This window comes from Micromys minutus, assembly GCF_963924665.1.
Source record: "Micromys minutus genome assembly, chromosome: 19".
NCBI lineage: Eukaryota > Metazoa > Chordata > Mammalia > Rodentia > Muridae > Micromys > Micromys minutus.
The window spans coordinates 25,457,944-25,474,760 of record NC_137954.1 but is presented as its reverse complement, the minus strand read 5'-3'; the positions used below and the strand labels follow the sequence as shown (position 1 = coordinate 25,474,760).

At 50.8% G+C, this 16,817-nt stretch overlaps 2 protein-coding genes across 5 annotated transcripts in view; both read right to left on the bottom strand.

The window, feature by feature from the left end:
* SPEG (striated muscle enriched protein kinase) overlaps window positions 1-965 on the bottom strand; it is a 54,803-nt gene extending 53,838 nt beyond the window's left edge. For all 4 annotated transcript variants that reach the window (XM_080932998.1, XM_080932994.1, XM_080932995.1 and 1 more), the window contains exon 1: window positions 440-965. In XM_080932998.1, the coding sequence (XP_080789124.1) occupies window positions 440-833 (394 nt within the window). In that variant the 5' untranslated portion in view covers window positions 834-965. The remainder of the gene's footprint in view (window positions 1-439) is intronic.
* Window positions 966-8,019: 7,054 nt separating this feature from the next.
* On the bottom strand, window positions 8,020-15,361 carry DES (desmin). The gene is made up of 9 exons (XM_080933074.1): window positions 14,688-15,361; window positions 13,566-13,626; window positions 13,372-13,467; window positions 13,081-13,242; window positions 12,787-12,912; window positions 12,139-12,359; window positions 10,422-10,465; window positions 8,924-9,006; window positions 8,020-8,734 (listed from the first exon to the last, which is right to left on the bottom strand). The coding sequence occupies exons 1-9, from the start codon at window positions 15,260-15,262 to the stop codon at window positions 8,693-8,695; spliced, it is 1,410 nt and encodes a 469-aa protein (XP_080789200.1). The 5' UTR covers window positions 15,263-15,361; the 3' UTR covers window positions 8,020-8,692.
* Between the last annotated feature and the right edge of the window lie 1,456 nt (window positions 15,362-16,817).

Sequence of the window (16,817 nt, the reverse complement as noted above, 5' to 3'; positions counted from 1 at the left end):
GCCATCCTTCTCCCACGTGGCCTGGAACAGGAGAACTGGTCTGTCTTTTAGACATGCACACATGTCTGAGTGACTGGTTACTAGGTCTCAAGTCTGTCACTGGAGCATTCGATTCTCTCCAGGGGGCTTTTCTCTATTATTTTCGCTATTGGATTAGAAAAAACTTCTGCACTATTGTCCGAGATGTCTGTGTGGGTCTCAGGCTAGACCCACTAACTGCTGACCCTTGACCTCTGACCTTCATGTGGGAAGCGTCTCTACCCTGATACATTTTTCTTGCCTTTCCCTTGATCTGCCTGCCCTTCAGAGTGAGCACAGCAGGGAAAACTGGGCACCTGGGAAGATGGTGAGGGACTGCAACCTGCATCACATGGCCTGGGCAGCTGTCTCTATCCCGGGTGCCCCCAGCCCTGCCAGGCAGGCCCCACCTCCGCATTACCTCTGACCTCCAGCACTGTGAGCACAGCCTCACAGGAGGCCTGGCCCCGCTCATTCTGGGCACTGCAGCTGTACACGCCGGCGTCCTGTGCCCCGCAGCTCCGCAGCCACAGGCAGCTGGCTTCTGGGACCGGTGTAGGCAGGAGCTGCCCATCCCGGAACCAGCTGAGGCTAGGCTGGGGGGTCCCGCTCACTACCACCCGCAGCCGCACATCACTGCCCGCACACACCGCCGCGTTCTTCAGGGGCCGCAGGAAGACCGGCGCCCCGGCCCCTGCCCCGGTGACGAGGACCCCTTTGCCGGCCCCCACCTTGGCTCTCTTCGGGGGCACCCCGGGGCTAGGAGGTGCCCTCGTGCTGGCGTCCTCGCCTCGCGTGGCCCGGGCTTTTTGCATGGCCTCTATGAGCTGGACTAGGGAGACAAGGACCTTAGAATTGGGAGGCCAGGGGGACACCCCAGGGGGTATGGTGCCTTAAGAGATGAGTCCGGTGGGGCCGGCGGCCGGCCTTCCTGCTGCCCGCCCGCTTTCAGCCTGTGCTACCCAGAAGGTCACCAGGGCGGCCGGCGATTGCGCCTCGGGGACTATTTTTAGGGCCCCCGGCTCGGGTTGCGAATGAGCAGTGGAGGGAGGGGGCAGCAGAGGAGGGGATTTGGACTCCATGTGGCTCCTCTCTCTCCCAGTGCCCCATCGCCAGAGCCTGCCTAAGAGAATCTCCTCCCCCACCGTGTGTGTTGCCCACCCCCACCCCCAGCTTGTGAAATCTGGGGAGTCGAATTACTCCTAGGTTTAGGCCGGCTTCCTTCCTTCTGGCCCCCTGCGCCCCAGCCTCACTAGGTCGGTGGAGAGGAAGAGGAACCCTCCAGAGGAGATGTCTGAGAGGTACATGGAGAGACAGGCCCCAGTGGAGGTGAACAGACTGCAGCAGGAGGGACCGGTGGCCTCTCCCCCACCTCCATAACAGCTGGTAAGCACCAAGACCCATAGCCTAGAGTTCAGGTGGACTTTTAGCTCCCAGCTGGTCCTGCACTCAATAGACCACCGCCACCACCTCCTCCTCTTTCAATTTGCCCTCATTTATAGAAAGGGTCATTGGCCAGGATTGGAACCGGTAACAATAACCCCAAGGGGACACACACACACACACACACACACACACACAGAGAGAGAGAGAGAGAGAGAGAGAGAGAGAGAGAGAGGGCAGAGGGGTTTGGAATTTCGGCTTGAACTGTGGTTAAGGACAAAAGCTTGGGTTGGTAAGGATTCCATTCTCAACGCAGGGATCTCAAACTTTGGAAATTTCTTTGTCCAACTTGTGGAGATTGTATATACACACAAGGGGTAAAGACGAGTACCCAGGCCACTCGACACGGCTGCAGGCCCTCACCATCTTCCCAGATGCCCACTTTTCTCAGCTGTACTCACTCTGAAGGGCAGATCAACAGGGAAGGGCAGGGAAAAGATCAAGGTAGAGAGGCTTTACACATAAAGGTCAGAGGTCAAAGGTCAGCCATTGGTGGGTCTAGCCTGAGACCTGCACAGTTTTTTGAGGATAATGTAGAAGTTCTTCTTGTCCAGCAGAGATAAGCTCCTGGGGACAAGGACACACACACACACACACACCTTTACAGATCCAGAACTGACCTTGAGCTGCCAAGGGATAAACACTGAGAAAGACTGAAAGCCAGGGTCATTCAGAGATGAAGAAGAGTATTCTTCATCTGTTGGTTAGTTAAATAAACCAACCACCTTCTTTCTGGGATACTGAAGTCAAAATGTGTATATGTATGTGTGTGTGCATCACTGTGTGTGTGTGTGCTCGAGTGCTCAATTGAGTGCATGAGCATGCATTCCCAGGTGCACAGTACAGAAGAAACAATTTAAACACTGAATTATGTCCATAAAGATTACGAGCCTTAGGCAATGTCTTTTCATGTAGCTTGCATACATTAAAGCTGACTCTTTGTGATGTGCAGGCCTCTGGTTTTTGACAAATGCATGAAATTGTGTATTTTCTACCCTGGGAACATACAAAGCAGTTCCTTCGCCCTAAATATTCACGTGTGCACCCTCTTTGTAGCTAGCCACACCTTGTCTAGTCCCTGGCAACCTCCAATGATGAATTGAATTCTACAATGTAAGTTGAATTCTGAAAAGGCTTTTTTAAAAAATGTGGGAGAAGGCATAAGACATAGAACACCAAGAACAAAGGAACAGCGACTGTTTTATTTTGTTTTTAAGCTCACAGTCAGACTGAGGAGGATGGCTCAGTGGTAAAGTGCTTACTGTGCAAGCAGGGGCCAGTGTTTGGCTCCCCAGCAGCCTTGTAAAAATCCTGGTGGGTGACACTTATCTCTAACCTCAGTGTTAAGGGGCAGAGACAGATGAATCTTAGAGATTCACTGGCCAGCTAGTCAGCCTACTGGAATGAAAATGTTCTAGATTCCGTGAGAGAGCCTGTCTTAAGATCTAAGCTGAAGAGCAACAGAAAAGAGGCTCCACATCTTTTGGCCTCTACACACGCATGTATGGGTGGGTACACCTGTACACCTCCCCCTATCCACACACACTCTCTCTCCCCGTGTTGCACACATTCTCTGTGTCACACACACACAGACATACATACACACCCTGTATGTCATACACACACATGCTTTCTCTTTGTGTCACACACACACATGCTCTCTCTCTGTCTTACACAAACATGCTTTCTCTCTGTCTCTGTCTCTGTCTCTCTCTCTCTCTCTCTCTCTCTCTCTCTCTCTCTCACACACACACACACACACACACACACTCACACACAGCTCATCACTCAAAGCCATTTAACTCACACCGTGCCTCACCATTACAGGGAATGCAGTGGATAGTCTGTAAATGCTGGCTCATTGACTAGTTGGCTGGTTAAATAAATGAGCCAGGTGCCCTTGAACGAATCACTTAGCATCTCTTAATCTTGGTTTCCTCATCTGTGCATGGGAGTAACCACACTAGGGGTGTATTTGTTCCTTTAGCAAACATTCTTGAGTTCTTCCTATGAGGCTGGCATCATTTTGTTGACCAGGAACAGAGCTATGAGCAAAACAGACATAGATGTCAGCCCCTGAAGTCGCTTATCCTGGAGAAGACAGACACTTGACAGAGCAACAAAGAAAAGGTAAAGACTGAGATGGAGAGAAATACTTTAGTGTAGATGACTCAGCAAGTGCTGAGGGTTACAAATGTGGCTGGGGGTGTGCTTTACGATAGGGTGGTTAGATCAATATGGTGGTATATGCCAGTAATCCCAGCGCCTGAGGCAGGAAGATTGGGAGTTTGAGATCAGTCTTGGCTAAACAGAGAAGACCTGTCTCAAAATAAATTAAATAAATAACAATAATATAGGGTAACTGGAGTCGCCTCCACAGCAGCTCTGGAACCCATCTTTAAAAGGATGAGGAAGGAAAGATCGCACAGGGCTGTGCAGGATCATTTCAGCCCATGTGGGATGTACCTGGCAGATACTAGGAAGAGCCAGAAGGCTAGCAAGCCTGGAGGGAATGAACACAGCATCAGGATAAAATGGATCACATAGCTTGAAAAAGCCAGATGGCCCAGCATCTTGCAGGTCATGGTGGTTTTATTCTCAGCGAATTGGGAGGGCATCTCTGGATTTTGAGAAGAAGAATTACACGGTCTGACCTATGTGTGATGGTATTAAATTATATTAAATATTAAAATGAATATTAACTATTTAAAAGGCCCTGGCACAGAGCCTGGAACATGGCTTGTATCCTGCCTACTAGGTCCATTCAGAGGTATCTCTTGACTTGCTCCCAAGGGTCTATGGGCCTGAATAGAGAAGGTTCAGTCCCCTGCTGGTGGCTGGCGCCCTCTCCTGGACCAGTCTGGACCAGCTGACAACTGGAAAGGTCAGGCTGCTGCCAGGCCAGTTGCTCAAGACAGTTGGCTGAAAGGTGTTTGTCCCTCAGCATGGGCCTCATGGTGCCCTGTATCCTGGCGCCAGGCTGAGAAAGTGTACTGCCAGGTTGCCCTGCCTTCTGATCACAAGTCTGTGGTGTCATGGAAAGATATCTGGGCCCCAGAGGCCCTGTCTTCCTTTGCTGTAGATGGCTGTGTGACCTTGGCCGATCATGCCACCTCTCTGGGCCAAGGAACATTTTACCTAAGCTGTTTGGCTTGCTTATTTGTTTGTTTTGAGAAGCCAACCTGGGAGTTGCTGTGTAGCACAGTCAGGTCTTAAATTCATTATGCTCCTCAGTCTCCCAAGTGCTAGGAACCATTGAGCCTGGCTCCTCCTGAGACTTAAAAAAAATTTTTTTTTTGAGATTTTATTTATTTTAATTTTATTTTTGTTTATATGTATGAGTATTTGTGAATGTATGTCTGTGTACCACATGCATGCAGTATCCACAGAGGCTTGAAGAAGGCGTTGTATCCTCTGAGACTAGAATTATAGATGGTTATAATCTTCCATGTGGGTGCTGAGACTCGAACCTCAGTTCTCTCCCTGAACAGTCAGTGTTCTCAAGTGCTGAGCCACCTTTTGACTCCTGAGTCTTATGTGCACATAGGGTGAAGGGGAAACTCAGTAAATGTCCATTGTGTTGGTGAAGAAGTGGGTGCTACCAGCTCTCCCTAGTGAATATTTAATATAGAGAAAAGTAAATAAACATGCCCAGTGGGTATTCATTCAAGAAGTATTTAAATATTTAATGAGTATCTACTGGGTACCAAGTATAAACTTTGGGGGTCTGAGGAATATTGTAGTGAATAAAACAGATAAAAACAGTCCTTGGGCAGCTGACATTTTTCCATATCGAATCAAAGGTCACTGACTCGTTCGTGTTTGTGCTCTGGTGAGCTGTGTAGAGAGGAAGGAGGGGGAAGGACTGACCTCAGAGGCCAGGGCTGGAGTTCAGCCAGAGTGGACAGATGGGACAGGAGGGTGCCCACTGAGATGGAGATGCCTCTAGAGTTCTTCCTGTTCCCCTCCTCAGAGAGAACCCAGCCAGCCTGAACCTGGCCTTTGGACTGTGGGAAGCCTCTAAAAGTCTGTTCCCTTCTTGCTGTGCAGCCTTGTAGAAAATCCCACAGCAACTTAAGGAGCGGGGAGACATTTTTGCCGAGGAAGCCACTGGGAACCTGAAGCTCACTGAAGAGCTGATTCTAGAGAAACAAAATCTACGTGAGCCACAAACCGTCTGTGGTTTGCTTTGTCCATTCCCTGGGTCACTGCTAGCTCATGGGAGCAGGTTCAGAAGAGCTGTCCTCAGAGTGTTCCCTTTGGGTGTGGAGGGCAGCAATGGCATCCTGCCTGAGGAGAGGACGTTATAGTTACAGGTGAATGAAGAAAAGACTTACCTTCTGAGCATTCCCTAATGGGGGGGCCTCCAAAGAGCTGCCACAAATGGCGAGCTGGAATGAAGTTGGGAAGAAGATTCCCTGATTGAATCTGGGACCCTCAGCTCCCCCAATCTTAAGGCCTAGTCTGATCTGTTCTTTTAGGACAGTGAGGCTAACCCCCTCCCCTGACCTATTCGTCCTTTTGCCCTGTGTGGAGCAGATGAGTGCACATAATTCACCCAGGGTGTAGAAGAAACAGCAGGACTCTAGAAACTTCTTTCGGACCCCTGCCATTGCAGCCTTAACCACTAAAGCCACACCCTCACCCCAGGGGTTCTCCAGAGCAGTCAGCACACATATTCTCTCTGTCTTTTAAAAATTTATTTATATATGTGAATATGCTGTTGCTGTCTTCATGCACACCAGAAGAGGGTGTTGGATCCCATTACAGATGGTTGTGAGCCACCATGTGGTTGCTGGGAACTGAACTCAGGACCTCTGGAAAAGCAGTTGGTGCTCTTAACCACTGAGCCATCCCTCCAGCCCCCCCATCTTCGACTTTCAAAGGTGGACAACACCTTGCTGGTCCTGTGTATAGACACTGACTGTCATTCTAGCCCACATTTTGCTAGAGTTTGTCTATAATGTTGACTCTGTCAGAGCATGTGGGAGATAGGAATGAAGGGGTCATTTCCACGTCTGTCACAGGGGACAGCGGTGGGGGATTGGGTTGGATCCTCTCAATGGACCTGCTTCAAGAAAGTGGGGGCTGGTAAAAACAGAGGTGCATCCAAAAAGAGGGGGAAGAGGATTTTGGCCAGTTTTGCAAAGCTACTGTAGGATGACCGATAGAAATATTATAGCCTCATTAGAGTCATTCGTCTATACTGGTATGAACTCATCATCATTTTGATTTTTATATTCTTCCATACTCTTCCAGTCACTTAGATATGGGGTGGGGAGCAACAATGAACCTCAGGTCCAAGGACTTATATCATGTTCTTTTTTTTTTCCCCTTTGATTTGAAACACGTCTTAGGAAGAAGTGGGAAGAGAGATAAATTCCATGCACCACCCCCAGACCTTTAGGTTGTTCAATTGTCTCCAAATTCTCTGTTGACTAAGTCTCTCTCCCCATAGACCTAGATGCCTCCTCAAACATACTCCAGCATCCCATCCATATGTGAAGCCTGTTTTATTCCATTTATGTCTTAGGCGATTCCTTTTTATTTAAAAAAAAAAAAAAAGTTCTAAATCAGCAGTTCTCAACCTGTGGGCGTCAGATATCAGATATTGACATTATGATTCATAACAGTAGCAAAATTACAGTTAAGAAATATCAGCAAAAATAAGTTTATGGTTGGGGGGCTCTCCACAGCATGAGAAACTCTATTAAAGGGTCTCAGAGTTAAGAAGATTGAGAACCATTGTTCTATGTTATCATGGCCTCATTATACATATACATGTTTTATTCAATTGATTTCTCATTTCTTTAATAATTCCTAGCTCCCCTTGAAGCCTGTGTGTTTTTCACACAGGCCTCATTAGGAAGCAGAGGCTGGCTTCGAACCTGAAGTCCTCTGGGCCCAACCTCTTGAGTGCCTGTGTTAGGATTACAAGCAATACACCTGCCCTGGCTCCCTTTGGTATTTTATTTGAGACTGAATTTCATTGGAATTGCATATGGATGAAAGGTATGGTGGCTTGACGTTTTCTCTTAAGAGTCTTTCAGCTTTTTAAAATCCGAGTAAAAAGTCTTGTCTTTGCACTTTTGTGAACAATGTTCATTTTGCCTGGACTGGCTTTTGTGCATTAAAGAAAGGGTTAAAGGGCATTAGAGTGAAGCTTGAGGCGCAAGAGTTCAAAGTTGGATGGTTGGGTTTGGGGCCAGTTAAAAAAGTACGTGGAAAGTGACTGGTATCTTAGGGGACAGGCCTGAGGGAACGTCCTCCACAGACAGTCCGTAGAAGAGTTGACCCCTATCCCTGCCTTCACCCAGTTGCCCAGATGATACTAAGGAATAGGAAACCTAAGGGGATAGACTGGACTGAAGGCTCTATGGCTTTTTAACAGAAGCCCCTTCTCCAACACCCATGCTCTCCAGACTGCACCCAGACTGCAGCGCCCGGATGCTCACCCCTCAGTCTAGCTGAACAAGAGGCTGACACCATCCATTCCAGGGTAGGGGTGTGTGACAGGGTCCAGGGCCCCCAAGACACAGTCAAGACGGTGGGGCCATGGAGGTTTGTGCTTGTCTCTTTATTGTTTCTGTCCAGGGCCCCTGCGGTGGGAGGGGCAGGCAGGGGAGGTGGTACCCTCCCACCAACCTGAGCCCACTCTCTGCCTCTCTCTTCTCTCCAGCTTCTCACCCATCCTCTCTCCTTCTGTATCCCCTGCTCTCACATCTAGCACCTTCCAGTTCCCTCTTACAGCCCCTGCTTTCCAAGCCCATTCTGGGCTGGGATGGGAAAGAGAGGGGCCATGAGGACATTTTTTTTCAGGCCCCATTTTCCATCTCAGCTTGCTGAGGCTTCATTCCGTCTCTGACTCAGGCTGGGGTTGAATGTAGGGATGTCCACAAAGCTCTGCCCTGACCCTGCAGATCCCAATACCCTCTCTGGTACCCTCTCCTAAGCCAGAGGTCACAAAGACGAAAGGGAAAGGGTCATGACTCTAGGTTTTCTCTTAAGAGCCAGGCTTGCTAACTGCCGATAGCCAGAGCTCACGGGAGGGTCTGCAGAGGCAGCTGAGGGGTTTCCTGGGGCTGAGCTGCATGAAGACCACAAAGGGGTGATCTGTGAGGAGGGTTCAGAGGCTGTGAGTGGAGAAAAGTGACTGGGTGTGACATCGGAGAGTGGAAGAGGCTGGCTTCAGGAGGCAGTGAGGACGGGGCCAGGTCACTGGACTCCTGGCTTACAGCACTTCATGTTGCTGCTGTGTGGCCTCGCTGACGACCTGAACAGGAGGAGAAAGCCAATCTAGACACTGCTGGCTAAGAAGAGACTCACCCCCAATTACTCTACCCCAAGGCAGCATGGCCCACTCAACCCCCATTCAGGTTTGGAAGCCACCAAGCTGGTGAAAGACACTCAGCTGTCAGACACCCTCACTACTCCTAAGGACAAGGGGTCTGACACCACTCACCTCTCCATCCCGGGTCTCAATGGTCTTGATCATCACTGTCTTTTTGGTGTGGACTTCGGAACCCCTTTGCTCAGGGCTGGTTTCTGTAATAGACCCACATGCTCAGCCTGGTCAGGTTCATACCTAAACTGCACAGTGACTGGAGGTCCACCCTAGGCTGCATTGCTCCCAGTACTAGCTGATTTTCACCTTCCTCGTGACAACCATCTGACTTCTTCAAGACCTCATTCTCGAACCTGGCATCCAACAGATGATTCTATAGAGCTAGGGAATGGCGTCAAGAACCAAAAGATTGTACTGTGGGCTGGTAATAGCAAGGGACCCAAGGCCCAGGACTGTATTCGTGTTTCTTATCTCACCTTGCTCTCTCTCCACCTCTGGGTTTTCAGAAGAGTCCTGAGTAATAAGTATACATCAATGGACTCTCATCAAAGACAACCCCAAAGCCCAGTCCTATAGACCTGCTGGAGGAACTTACAGGCTCCAGGATGAGCTGTTTAATACCTTAATGAAGCAGGAGCTGGTCACTGAGTCATGGACCCTACCTACTGTGCCTCAGTTTCCTCTCTGGGACCCAGCAGCCATGATACTTCCCTTATTGTGGCTCAGAGCTGCTGATGGGCAGCAAAAGTGATTTTATATGCAGAACACATACTTGGTATCTGAATAAACAAATAAGCAAAAAAAAAAAAAAAAAAAGTCTGAGTTTCGTTGTGGGGGTCGCATCAGTTTCATGGTGTCGGGAGTTTGGCGTTCATGAGTCCCTTAGCAAGCAACTAGCCTGTAATGAACGTTTGACTCGATGGAGCACATCTTGTATTTTTCCTGATGGAAATGAACATCGAAGATATAAAAGGTTTGATCTAGGAAAGGAGAAGCTGCCAAGATCTCCAACTTGCTTTCCTAATGTATCATTAGTGAATGCTTTCCTGCTCTCTGGGGTTGGAAAGCCACTTGATCTGCATATTACTAATGTCAGGATGGCAGGGTGCCCTCAAAGATCGTTCGCCTCATTGTTTGGCTTTGCTGAAATCTGGCTTTTCTTTTTTTTTTTTTTTCCCAAATGTGCATCCAACATCTTGCTCCCACAAATAGGGCACTCCACAAACAGCCCGAGAATGGTATGCCAAGTGCACTCTGGCAGCATTCCAGACAGTTCATGAGCAAGGGGTACCTTCCTGGGCAGAGATGCTCCTGCTGCCAGGGGAACACCCCTGCAGCTTCCAGAGTCTGGGATTCAGGATATATCTGATTCTTGAGAACCAATAATCCAGAAGGCTGGGGGGATGTAGTCAGCACAATAAAACACAAACCAACACCAGCACCAGCAGCACAGGCAGCACCGGCAGCACCAGCAGCACCTCGGTGCATGATCTACAGTCCTCTCTCTCTTTCTTTCATGCCTGGCCCGCTCCAGGGCTCCATCCTTCTCTCCTTGGGCTTGGGCTACCCAACCTGAATCCCTGCAGCCCACCCCTGCCATCCAGCACACACTCACCTCGGAAGTTGAGAGCAGAGAAGGTCTGGATAGGAAGATTGATCCTGAAGAGGGAGAGACCATGTCCCCAGAGGGTTACGAACACTCAAATCTCCCCTGAAATCCTGCTCATCACTCTTTAGGCTGGTTCTCCCCCAAGCACTTCCAGCTGTCCCAGCCCCACTGACGCTATTACTCTTACTACTCACAATGCACAGATCAAGAGCCAACTCTAGCTGCCCCAGAAATTTCCTCTTCTAGAAAGTTCACTCATTCTAATTCTGACCTCAGGCATGACTGACCCTACTGCACCCTCCAGGCCCCCAGACCTTCCTTGTTCCTGGCACTAAGGGAGACATGGACAGTAGCTGTAAAACCTGCTTTGTGCCCAGGCAGGCCAGATCCAGGAAGTTAGCCATTCAGGCCTAGTCCAGAAGAGGGGATCTGGCTCTAGCTACCCTAAAAGGTCCTTCATATTGTGTTAGGTATACGTTCTACAAAATGCAGGGGTTGGGAATGGAGCTCGGTTGGTAGGTAGTTTGTTCAGCATGCACAAGGCTGTGGTTCAGTCCCTGGCACCACCTGAACCAGGCATGGTGGTGCAGCCTGTTTAGGTCCCATCGTTTACGAAATGGAGACAAGAGGAATGCGTGTTCAAGGCCATCCTTGTATGAGGCCAAAAGAAACAAAAACCCTGAATTCTCCTTATGAGTCAATGCCTAGACATGCTGCCATGCTTTTTATGAGTATTGAAGAGTACCATTGGTTGGCATAATTGATCTGTCCTAAACTGACGTTAAACTTACATACCACGAAAATGCTAGAGTACAGCTAGTGAGTTTTCAGAAGTATATCTCCCATGTAATTGCCAGTACAATCAAGATTCATAATATTTCTGTCTTCCAGAAGATTCACTTACAGGATTCTCTCTCTCTCTCTCTTTCTCTCCCTATCTTTTTCTCCCCCCCCCCGTGTGTGTGTGTGTGTGTGTGTGTGTGTGTGTGTGTGTGTGTGTGTGTTGATCTTTGTTGTTTTTGGATTTTGTGGGGGTTTTTTTGTTTTTTTTTTTTTTTTTTTTTTTTGAGACAGGGTTTCTCTATATAGCCCTGGCTGTCCTAGAACTCACTCCGTAGACCAGGCTGGCCTTGAACTTAAAGGCACTACCTGCCTCTCATGTGCTAGGAGTAAAGAAATGTACCACCACTGCGGGGTCCTACTCCTGTTTCTCATGTCTGGAGTTTGGGTGGGTTGCTCAAGCACAGCATGTGTGTCTTTTCCTTTGAGCATAAGTGGCTGTGTTTGTATGTGTATTCACTTTAGCCTCCACTCTAAGGCTTCCTGCTTCCTGCTTCTCCACTCTGTCTGTAGCCCCGCCCCCTTCTCTCCACTCTGTCTCTAGCCCCGCCCCCTTCTGGCCTCATCATTTCCCACTCTGCTTTCATGGCTCCCTTGACTGGCAGTAATATTTTATTACTGATTGCCAAATATGATTTTATGCTGTGGATTCTTAATTCTAAAGGTGGATAAGGGAATACTTACACTTCTCATTTTTAAATAAAAAAGCTGTTAATTACATCGTGCTCTACCCAGGTGGCCCTCGTTAATTTTCTGCAATGGGCAGAACGGGTGGCCTCTTGTATAAAACTGTTTCCAGGTCTTGTTGAGATATGGGGTGGACTGAGCTCTCAGCACCCTGTTCCCTGGGCTCTCAGCACCAACCCAACACTTAACCCCTCACCTGCTCTCCTCGCCCTCCAGCAGCTTCCGGTAGGTGGCGATCTCCACATCCAAGGCCATCTTCACATTGAGCAGATCCTGGTACTCCCGCAGATGGCGAGCCATCTCATCCTTTAGGTGCCGAATCTCCTCCTCCAGGCGCGCAATGTTGTCCTGATAGCCACTGGCCTCGCTGGCGAAGCGATCCTCCAGCTCCCTCATCTGCCTCATCAAGGAGTCGTTCTGCAAGGGATGAGGAGGTCCAAGTCAAAGCGATGCTCAGAGCATGTCTAGGAGGGAGGGTCTTAGAGAACCCGGATGGAAATGAGACCCAGTGTTGGAGGCACCTCCACGTGATCATGGTCAGGTAGAAGAACCCTCAAAGGCTTTTTTCTTAGCTGTGGAACCCTGAGCTCTAGTAAAGTCTTACGTGGCCATTTAGAACAAACCACCTAAAAAGGAACATCTATGCCCGTCATCCAACCTTACAAGGAGACACCCGGAGGACTCATCTGATTCCTTAGTTCACCCATCTGGTTTTATCTCTCTGTGTTGAGGGTCTGGAGGCCCCCAGAGGGTCTGTAATGGGCCTAAAGTGTCACAACGTGAGGGTATGTGCCAAGCTGCAGGCAGAAAGAAGCTGAGGTTGTGGGGGTGGGAAGGGACTCACGGTGCCCTTGAGGGCATCAATCTCGCAGGTGTAGGACTGGATCTGGTGTCGGTATTCCATCATCTCCTGCTTCGCCTGGCGCAGCGCGTCGTTGTTCTTATTGGCTGCCTGAGTCAAGTCTGAAACCTGAGGGCAGAGAAAGGGTCTGAGACGGAGCTAAGGTTGCAGTGTAGGCAAGGGAGTATGGCGACTCTAGGTTCCCCTTACTCAGTGAATGATGCAAGGACAGGAAGCATTTTGCGTGAAGACAGAGGAAGACAGGTGCTAGAGTTCCTAGGCTAGACCACCACCTACCTTGGACTTGTACCATTCCTCAGCCTCAGAGATGTTCTTAGCCGCGATGGTCTCATACTGAGCCCGGATGTCCCTGAGGGCAGCTGTGAGGTCTGGCTTGGACATATCCATCTCCACCTGGACCTGCTGTTCCTGAAGTTGGGCTTGAAGCTCACGGATCTCCTGCAGGGCACGGCTGGGTTTCAGTCTCCTTCTGCACCCTCCCGAAGCACCTTCCACGCAGACCCCATTTTAGAGTTAGCCCCACCCCCTCTCCTGGCTGCTTTCACCATTACCCAAGGGCCCTGGTACCTCTTCGTGCACTTTCTTAAGGAATGCAATCTCCTCGTTGAGTGACTCGATTCTGCGCTCTAGGTCAATTCGAGCTAGAGTGGCAGCATCTACATCCTGGATGGAGGAAATTACAATGTCAGGGTCAGGAACAGCTCAAGTGGGGACCAGAGAAAGATAGAAAGGAGAGATGACCGCTGGGGACGATGGCTCACCGCTCGGAAGGCAGCCAAGTTGTTCTCTGCTTCTTCTCTCAGTTGGATTTCCTCCTGTAGCCTAGCCAAGACAGACAGACAGACACATAGTGAGGGACAGAGCTGTAGAAAACTATTGGCTGGGGGACCTATCCAGGAGCCAGCTCAGGACACAAGGACCAATCTTAGTGCTTGGTTAGGTAGAAACAACAAGGGGGGGGGGGAGCGGTAGAGGCCCCGCCCACGGGGGGCAGGAAATGGCTCAGTCTCAACCCTGGAGCCACACCCTTGAAGTCTTATGTCCCAGATAGACTGACCTCCCCTGGGGTTAGGAACTCTGTTTTTATTTTATCCACCTCTGTGTTCCCAGGCTTAGCCTGACCCATGTAGGAGCTAAATAAATGTTTGTGACTTTGGTGGCAGGAAGATGACTCTGCTCATTTCGGTAAACAGAAACAGGACCGTCAATATGGAGTCCTTTAAAAAATATTGCTATGTAGGCCTGGTTGGCCTTGTGATTGTTCTGTATCCCAGGCTTGCCTAGAACTCATGGCAATTCTCCTGTATCATCCTCCCAAGTGCTGGAATTACAGGGGTGTGGCCCCATATCCTGATTACTCAGCCGTTTTTACTGGATCATGGTGGACAGGCCATAGCCCTTATCCACTGTCTATTTACCTAGTGCAATAGCATTGCCTCTGCTAGGCCCAGGAGTCAAGCTCTCCCTCGCCTCCTTCTGCTCCTCCCTTGAACCTCATCACAGCCACTGCCTGGCTTCCCTCCTGCTCTTCCCAGCCCTTCCAGGCTCCCATCAGCCTCTCTTCTCCCTCTGACTGTGGCCTGGCCCTTTCCTTGGTTATGGTTACCGCCACACCTTCACCCCAGCAACTTAGCATCCTTTCAAAGGCAGCTAGCTGCCCACTGTGCACATAGGCAAGGTCTCCCATTTCTTCTTTCTGCCTACCATAGAAGGAGCAACAGAAAGATCCGGAGTCCACCTATACTTAGCGAACACCGGGGCATGACCTTTTCCAAACATGGGCTGAAGAGGGTCTCAGGCTCCGGGCGCGCGCGGGGGGGGGGGGGGTGCCTGCAGGGGGATGGGTATGGGGGAGGGAGATCTGGGAAGCGCTGGACCCTCACTTGGCCTTGAGCCTCTGCAGGTCGTCTATCAGGTTGTCACGCTCCACGTCGACGCGGGCGCGCTGGTTGGTGAGCACCTCCACCTGGCGCCGCAGCTCGCGCATCTCCTCCTCGTAGAGCTCGGCGACCCGAGTCGGCTCGCGGCCCTTGAGCCGGTTGACCTCGGCGGCGAGCGCGGCGTTCTGCTGCTCCAAGAAGCGCACCTTCTCGATGTAGTTGGCAAAGCGGTCATTGAGCTCTTGCAGCTCCACCTTCTCGTTGGTGCGCGTGGCCAGGAACTCCTGGTTCACCGCGTCGGCCAGCGAGAAGTCCAGCAACTCGCCCGCGCCGTAGGATGGCGCTCGGGTGGTCCCCAGCCGGCTGGCCCGCAGCGACCCCAAGCCTCCGGCCCCGCCCGACGTGCGCGACACCTGGTACACGCGGGATGTCATTGAGCTCGAGGAGCCCTTGGTACCAAAGCCTGCTCGAGGGAACACGGGAGAGCTCAGCGGGGAGCCCAGCGAGAAGCCCGGGGCGCCGCCGAAGGTGCGGCGGTAGGAGGACACGCGCTGGCTGGACGAGTAGGCCTGGCTCATGGTGGCGGCGTGGACGAGGTTGGGCGGACGCACAGAGGAGGCAGCGGGCGGGCAGCCGGCTGGAGAGTGGATGTGAAGAGGGGAGACGGAGCCCCTTAGCTGTCCGCACTATTTGTAGCCCTCCTGACATCACCCCCCGCCGCCCCTCCCCTGACAGCTGCAGGATCCCTCTGTCCTGCCAGGAAAAGGGCGGCCGCAGGCGAGGGGGCGGGGAGGCCAGCTCCCCCGCAAGAGGCCTGCGCCCCTGGACAGCCCCAAGAGGACAGAAGACAGGCAGGCCTGCTGGGTTTCACAGGGCAGGGAGCTGACAGGAGACCCCTGGCCGGCCCCTTTTTTTCCATTCGGATGCCTGCCTTATCCTGGGGAAAGCGGCCTAGAGAATTTCATTTGTTTGAGGCCGGCTATTTTCTCCGAGGAGAGGTTTTAGGTTATTGGAATGAACAGGAAGGATCCCCGAAGTGTTTTATTTGCAAAAGTTGACTAGAAAATACTGAGGTTTCCAACGACTGTGGGCAAAGCCCAGGCAGGAGTCTACCAGCACATCAAAAGAGCCTCTAGGTAGGCTTGAAATGGTAGGCACCTGGTAGTAACCCTGGCCCGTGCCTGATTGCTTGTATATACCACTAACACTTGGGTTTTAACTCTGAGGCTCAGTTTCCCCTGGGAGGAATGTAGGCCTTCTGTTTCCCTCAAGTTTATAGCCAGCAAGATAGTTTCCAGAAAGATCCTGATGGCTGTTTCCAACTTCGTGCAGTCACACCCCCGCATCGCCTTTGCCTAACTCCTGCGCCCCTGTCTTCCTCACCCCCTCTCTGATTCATCCCCCTACCCACACCGCCCACACCCACTTACACCACGGGTTTTGTGTTTTGTCAGGAGGTGCGTGTCAAGCCAGACATCTCCCTGGCAGCAACAGCTGCCAAGGCGAAATACCAAAGGTGGTATTTATAGAGGAGAAGGAGAGCATGGGCTAGGAGGAAGCAAGGTACAGGAGAGGTGTTTGGGATCTGGGAGCCAGGCACCTGAGGAGATAGAGGTGTCAAGGAAGGCTGGGAGTGAGAAGCTTCGACCACCCCAGGAGTCCCCCAAAATACGAACCCCTGGAGTGTGTTTGCCTTCCTTTTCCCACTGATCCCTAAAGGCATCCACATTTCTCAGTGCACATTGCTGTGCCTCTTCACTTAGGCGTAACCCTTCTAGACTGAAAACCCTGGAAGCAGTGACTCCCTAGATTAGGAGTCCATAGGTCAGCCTAGAAACGGAGCTCTGGATTAGGAGCCGTAGTCCAACCCCGGGGCTGGTCAGAAAGAAAGAGGTGCTTAAAACCGGGTCTGTGATCTCCCGAACTCCCCGGGGGTCCTTAGTCATAGAGTGCAGCCTGGGCAGATTTGCATCACTGTGTAATGAGCTTCTGAACAGGCCAGAGAGACAATAAAGCATACAACAACAATAACAACAATGCCTTATAAGTACTGATCCCTGCTGAGAACTGTGACTCCCCAGTTCTCTAACAGCACCAGGAAACAGGGGCTGTGTAAACGCCATTTTTATAGTT